Source organism: Otolemur garnettii, unplaced genomic scaffold (genome assembly GCF_000181295.1).
Source record: "Otolemur garnettii isolate 467f Iridium unplaced genomic scaffold, OtoGar3 scaffold00273, whole genome shotgun sequence".
Classification (NCBI taxonomy): Eukaryota; Metazoa; Chordata; class Mammalia; order Primates; family Galagidae; genus Otolemur; species Otolemur garnettii.
In genome coordinates this window covers 865,179-872,250 of record NW_003852668.1, presented here as the reverse complement: position 1 = coordinate 872,250, position 7,072 = coordinate 865,179, and the positions used below count along the sequence as shown (strand labels likewise).

Here is a 7,072-nt window from a genome sequence, read left to right as displayed (position 1 = left end):
AAAAATAGTTAGAAAATACAAGAAAGCCAAAATTAGTATGCACTGTCCCTTTCTCTGAGACGCTGTAAACTCATGGAGGATATCTTTTCAGAGCCTTTTCTCTTCATATACAGGTATAAAATATTTTTTAAAAGAAAAGCAGGACCACACTGTAAATTCCCACACTTTGTTTCAGTGGTAATGCTGAGTTATGGATTCTTTATTCTAGGGCATTTAGGCTAGCCCACATTTTTCAAACAACCCAGAACAGAAATTTATTGGCTGAGAGTGAGTTCTCATGAAACAGCAAAAAGTTAGGTGTTTCTCCACATTCTTGAAAAGAGTGTTTAATAGTGCTTAAAGATGCAAAAGAAGTTGCATATCATAGTTCAATAAAATGATCTCAAAAACCCTACATTTTCATCTTTGGAACTAACTTCGGTGTTGCCAGTTTACATTCATCAAATCGCTTTCAGGCAAATTGCCGAAGCGTGATTGGAGGCAGAGACTCAGACAAAGGACTTCTCTTGATGGGAGATGTCTTGATTTTTTCTTTGTTCATGAGACTCAGATTTAATAGCAAGTATGTTAAAATTATAAATGAACAAGGCAGTAATTAATGGTGAGGCTGAATTTTTATTCCTACCTCTTCCCAGAAAATTCTTCTTTTAATCAGCACTCATTACACACCCTAAGCTGGGAGTTTGCCATGTTTTTCTAAAACAAAATTTCCTACATGTGCCATGATTCCTTCTCTGTGAGTGGTTTGTGCCCTCACTGGGCAGTCACATGTGTGTGCACTGACTTCGTTTTGCCACGAATGGGCTCTGGAGCCCAGCGGGAAGCTGTGACATGTAGCCCAGGGCTTTTGTCCATGGTGGGTCCCCCACCCCCACCCCTCGCCAGCTCCCCCCTGCCTCCTGCTACCATCTTGCTTCTGCTCCAGTCTGTTCCCTTTGCAGTCGCCATGGTGATTCAGACATATCTCTTAAAACCTTCTGATAGCTTCTCATCACAGTGAGTATGGAATCTAAACACCTCCCGTGGCTATGGGACCACAAGTTGTCTGAAACTGCCCACCTCTCCAGCATCGGGGTGTACTGGTCTCCCTGTGTTCCTGTAGTTCCAGCCACAGAGTCAGGCTTGTCCCTGCTCCAGGTATGGGCTCCACTGTTTCCTCACATGATGGGCCCCTTCCCATTCTTCAAGTCTCAGTGTAAATTTCCCTTCCTTGGGAGGATTTCTGGGCATGTTCTTTAAAGTAGCTTCTAACCCTCCTTGTCCTGCTGCCTTGTTGTGCTTCGCTGCACAGCGCCTCACCTATTTGGAATGATCCTGCCTACTTTTCTTTAACACATTTACTGTGTGGCATCCCCTCTGCAATCTGAGCTTGGGGGGCCCCTTCCCTGCTCTGTCTCCTGTGCTGAGCACGCAGTGAACCCGTGATGAATCACAGGACCCCCAGATTTTCAGGAAGTTTAGAAGGTTCCCCCAGTGTCCCACTCTTGGGGAAAAAAGTAGAAATCATGTCAGCTCATTCATAGATCAGAACTGCTGAGGAGAAATCTGGGCTGGATGACTCTGTGTGCAGCAGGGAGGTGTTTGTTTATTTCAGGAATTATTAAGAAACCATTATCGTTTTAGGAAAGCAATATGAAAATATATGGAGTTGGCTCTTACTGTCAGTGGTAGTTACATTCTATAAAGCCACCACGGATGAATGTGGAGTCATTGCTCTTAGGAGAAATAGAAGCTTAGGTTTCTGCGGGCCTCAGGCCACAGCGTCGCATCAACCCATCAGTGCTGACCTTGTCTTAGTGAATTCCTATTTGAAGATGATTAATTTACTACACATTGTGGATTCACTGGCATGGACTCGTGGCCCACGGCACTGTGAGGTTCACGCCTGAACAAGGCTTCTCCAGCGAGGCACATCGCAGCCTTCTCCCACTTAACAGCACTGGACAGCTCGTCAGACCAGGCTTGGGGTCATTTTAAACACTAAAATTACCAAAAATGCAAAAACCCTGACACCAAGTAGACCACAGAGCACAGACCTGCTTGCGGTATGAACTTGAAGGCAGATGCCTCCTTATCTGATCCAAGTTTGGAACATGCGCTTTGGGGGACTCGAATTTTTCACTGCTCTTCACTTGCCCATCAGTGATTACACAGGGGCTACGAGTGTTGATTTGGGGGTTATAAATACATTTTAGTGAGCTGGCGAATTAACCAGATGGAGCCCATAAGTAATGAGGATCAGTTGTCAGTGTCCATCACCGGAAGCGATACTGGCCTTGGAGAGAGGGCACTTCCATTCTGATTCTGGTTCTGTCACCCAGGCATTGTTTGGCTTGGGGAAATCACTTTTTCTCTTGTAATCAGAATGAAGGCACAGACCTCGGTGATTGTGAAGTTAATTGACAGCTTTCATGGGGGTTTTGATATTGTTTTCTCATTGGAGAGAGAATTGCTTTGAGTACTCTAAGCTTTAGAAACGCATCTGCTGCAAACTAACACTTTCTTTTTATGAAGGTTGAGGCTCTGGATGAGAACAATTTGGTCATGAGTTTAGAGTTCAGCGTTCGAGAGACTACATGCAGGAAGGATTCTGGAGAAGACCCATCCACGTGTGCCTTCCAGAGGAGCTACAGCGTGGTAAGTGGGGAGAGGCCCCAGTAGCGCCACCTGGCTGGCGTATGGCCACAGCACCGCCTGTGTTCACACAGTGTCCCCTGGTGGGCGCAGGGTCGGTCAGGGGTCGTTCAGGGGTCATTTAGGACTTGCATTGTGGAGTCTGTGATCCTGAGTGATCCTGACAATTATACTTCACCGCTCGTGCCTCAGTTTCCTGCTCTTTAAATAGGAACGGATTTCCATCAGGAAGAGTGAATACAAAGAGGTCAAGAAAAAGAAAAAATTCTAGACACATTTCAAATTCTATTATAAATGAATATAAAACACTGACACTGTTCCTGGGACCCTGTTTCGTGGTTGACTGTTGAATGTCATCAGTCTTCTCTCCTGGCTCAGGCACCATGAGCCCAGGAACATGGCATGTTGATTTTTGTGTACCTTGTGACAGGCGTGGGCCGGGTCGTCTGAACAGGGCGGGGCGACCACCCCACATTTGTTTTCCACACTGTTGGCATTCAGATGAACAAGCTCTCAGGCTTCTAGTTCTTAAAAATGATTGCTTGCTGCTTGTTTGCTTATTAGTCCCATCAGACTTTTCACTGTGACTCTATTTTACAAAGGACCCAAACCAAAGTGTCATCTATATCTAATGACAGCTGAGGGCAGACGAGAGAGCGAAGGCCCCACTTGAATGGGAACCGATTCCAGGCGGCCGGCTCGGCACTCGCAGACGTCATGTTTGCTTTTCCTAGAGTCTTGTGATGTGTCAACATGGAAGAAATGTTTAAATATTTCATTTCTTTCTACTTAGGTCTTGAGAAATTTTTTATTTTGGAAAAGTGAAATGTCTCTGTGGATTTTCCCTTGTCACTTGCCTGATTTATTGGATAGAGGTTAACTCACCTCAGCTGAAGCTGTGACTGGTTGTTGTGCCTTTTCCAGCCATCCGCTGTGTGCAGAAGCTCCGTGCAGGTGTCCATGGAGCAGGTGCAGAGCGTGCGGGCCCGCTGCAGCTGGGCCTCCGTGTCCGACTCCTACAGCAGCGAAGAGGTGGGACCAGGGCCTTGCTCCCTCCCGGACAGCGCCTCTGAGGGTCTGGGTGGGCCTGTGGGAGGCAGAGTGGTTTGATAGGGTAGCTGCATCATCAGTCAGGGAGGAGTAAGCCTCGACTCTCTTCTCGGGCGGAGTCTCCCTTCTACACACGGCCTCATGTCCCGTATTCCAGGCTTCCTCCAGCCTGTTCCTGGGTGCTTGTGCTCTCGCCCGTTCTCCCTCCCCCACCCCTGTGATTTGGGACCTAATCTTAAAGTAACTGTTAGTGTATTTCATAGTTTTCCATCTATGTAGCTCCTTGGCACTGTGGTTTAATGGCATGAAGGGGGGCATTTTTGTTGAAATAATGTTCAAAGCTATCTACCAGCTCTGTGGTCTAGGTCAGGAAACTTAACCTTCATGTAACCCTCATGGTGCACAGCTTCCTCCTGTTAAATGGCCATAGGTTGTTGAGAGAATTGGGTAAGTTCATGGCCAAGTGTCTGGTATATGACCGATGCTCAGTGAATGGACCTTTTTTACCCTTTCAATTGCATTAAAAGTGATTTGCAATGATAGTGTAAAATTTATAATATGTACATTCCCGACTTGAAATCATATAATCTTGTATTTTCTGTTCATTAACTGCTTTTTTACTAGACTGTGTGTCTTATGAGGGCAGAGGATATTCTGTCTCTGCAGAACAATGTTTGATACAGGGTTGATGTTCTTTAAACATTCAAATAAACACAAGGGAATTCATTCAACAACAAGAAGGCAGTATGAGGGGGCAGCCTCTTTGAGCTAGGGATAAAAATATGACTTACTTTATTTGTTCATTCATAACTGGGTAATATTCTTGGCTGATATTTTTAAAATGTTTCTGCCAATATACAAATGAATCTGTCCAGCAACACATTTCTATTAAGTTTTTAAGGTTTAATTCTGTAGTGAAAATTACATTAAAAGAGTATAAAATTTCAACTTCAAGAATTACACATAAAAGTTAATTTTCCCATGCAATTCATATGCCGGCACCTTAAGTATTGGGTATGGAAGCTCATTTTAGAGTAAAAAGTAATGAAGCTAATGGCTGAGAAACTCCTATTACAGAGAACAGTCTTACTGGTACAAAGAGAGCATTGCACAGTTTGTCTGGACTTTCTCCACAAAAACTTAGTTGAGCATGACCTTATTGATAGATGGTGCTCACAGTGGCAACTTCAGGGTGTCAATTTCCAGGTGATGTCTGTGCTTGTCACAGAGCCACAGTTTAAAGATCGTCTGTTCTTGTGCTAGGGCAAGTGCCCGTCTACTTCTAGATAGACTCTATGAAAATGTCCAGAAGTCAGATATGTTTCCCAGTAATACGTGTGTGTTCACACGTGTTAACTTGTGGGCTCAGTTGACACAGAAATGACAAGGACCAAGCATAGCATTTCGGATTTTGTTAGTATTGATTTTGTGATTTATATGAGAGCAAGACAAGCATAGTCTCAGGCTTCATGGACTTAATAGACTTGTGGGGGTTGGAGGGAGGCATCCATGAAACAGGAATAGCCCTAACTACCAGGCAAGTGCTTGGGACTGTAGAGCAAGGGGAAGGGATGTTGTGTCTGGGCAGATGGAGCTTCCAGAGGGAATCCAACCAAGACCTGGGGGTTGGGTGGAAGTCAGACGTGGGGCACAGAGTGTGCAGGGGAGGGAGGCACACACCCTTCCCTGGGCACAGGAGAAGTCACACAGGCATACTCCAAGGAGCAGGGGAGGTGCTGGAATAGAAATTCATTATGAGTGAAGAAAGCAGAATTTGGGGGCAGACACACAGGTAGGACAGTTCATGTTGGGATTCCTGCCTTTGTCCTCATGACGGAGGGGACTACTGAGGGGCTGTAAGTGTGTGCAGGTGCAGGGGAAGGTCAGAGAGTCAGGTCACACAGAGACTGGAACTGGGTGAGGATAAACATGGACCTCGAGGAGATGGGCATGAGAGGTGAGAGAGAATGCTCACTGGGGCCAGGGTCTACTAGTAAATGTCGAGAAGAATGGATTCTAGTTCATTCTATGACCTTTGACACAGAATTGATTTAAACTTCATTTACCCACTCTTCCATCTCTGATTTGGAAAGTTGATTCTCATTGCACAACCCACCAATGGGGTGCCACTTCCTAACTGTGCAGTAAACACCACTAAGAAGACTCTGATGTTAAATTAAGGTAGTCCAGAAATAAACTTGATTTTAGAATAAACTGCCAGGGAGCTTGTCCTTAAAAAATTAGGAAATCATAAAGAACTATGAGCAATGTTATAAAAATATTCCCAAATTAAAGAGTTTTTCAATTCAAAAGAAGAAGAAAGCAGATAAAGACTTAAAGTAATTCTTGGCAACCCCGAAATGGATTTCTTACATGAAACAGAGGGGAGAAAATATAAAACAGCTGTTAACCATTTTCAATGAAATAAATGGTGATATTACAAACATGAAAGACTATAGACTAGGATGAATTTAGTCATAGAACAAATAGATCATTGTTGGAAGCAGGAAATGAAAGAAATAAGGCTCAGAACAATCCCAGAATAATGCAAATAAAGGTCACTTGGAAAACATATGTAGAATATGGAAGAATTACCAGTGCAAGGAATACAATGCAAAGAAAGGTATGGAAATGGAAAATAAGCCCCCCGATCCAAATTAGGACTAAAAAAGACTTAGAAAAACTGGAAAATATCTGGTGAGGACATAATGAGAGGATATGTCCTAAATATAGACAATGTGGACTCCTCACTGCAAAGAAATTGAGAAAATACATTTCTAAGTGCATAAGCACTCTCTTTTTGATGAAATGCATATTTGAATTATGGCTGGTTTTATTATTTCTTTTTCAAATTTGAAAGAGGAACAGGTGGAGGATAGGAGGTTTCTGTGTGGTATGTAAGGTCTCACTGGCAATGGGGCAGCTGTGTCAAGAGCACAGTGCTGGGGCTGCAGGCTGCTGCCCCAGTCTCTTCAGCTTCCAGCAGGGGAACTTGACTTGGGACAGACCCTTCTGGTCTGGAGTGGATGGAATGAAGTCTGGTTGGGGTTTCAGCCAAGATACTCAAAATAGTCCAAAAGAGAGAAACTGAGATGGGATAAGAACAGAAATTCTGAACTCAGGGGAGGAGAACCAACAGACATTTGATTTATTTACTGCCTTTCATTTCAAAAGATAGAAATTCAACTAGGTTAGTCTAAGTGAAAAAGGGATAATTCCTTGGATCACGATCACATTCCCAGGAAGGAAAGGGGGGAACTGACTTCATGGACAACTCAAGTTTATCTAATACTGTAATGCCCCCCTCCTGCCTCTTCCTCCCCTCCCCTCCTGCCTTTTCCTTCCCTCCCCTCCTGCCTCTTCCTCCCCTTCCCTTAGAACTACAGGT

At 44.2% G+C, this 7,072-nt stretch overlaps 1 protein-coding gene across 2 annotated transcripts in view; it reads left to right on the top strand.

Moving 5' to 3' along the window:
• Positions 1-7,072, top strand: part of SPP2 (secreted phosphoprotein 2) — a 23,096-nt gene that overhangs the window by 4,081 nt on the left and 11,943 nt on the right. Inside the window, exons 3-4 of one of the 2 annotated variants that reach the window (XM_012813512.2) lie at positions 2,515-2,637; positions 3,559-3,666. In XM_012813512.2, the coding sequence (XP_012668966.1) occupies positions 2,515-2,637; positions 3,559-3,666 (231 nt within the window). The remainder of the gene's footprint in view (positions 1-2,514; positions 2,638-3,558; positions 3,667-7,072) is intronic. The other variant, XM_012813513.2, reaches the window with a different exon arrangement.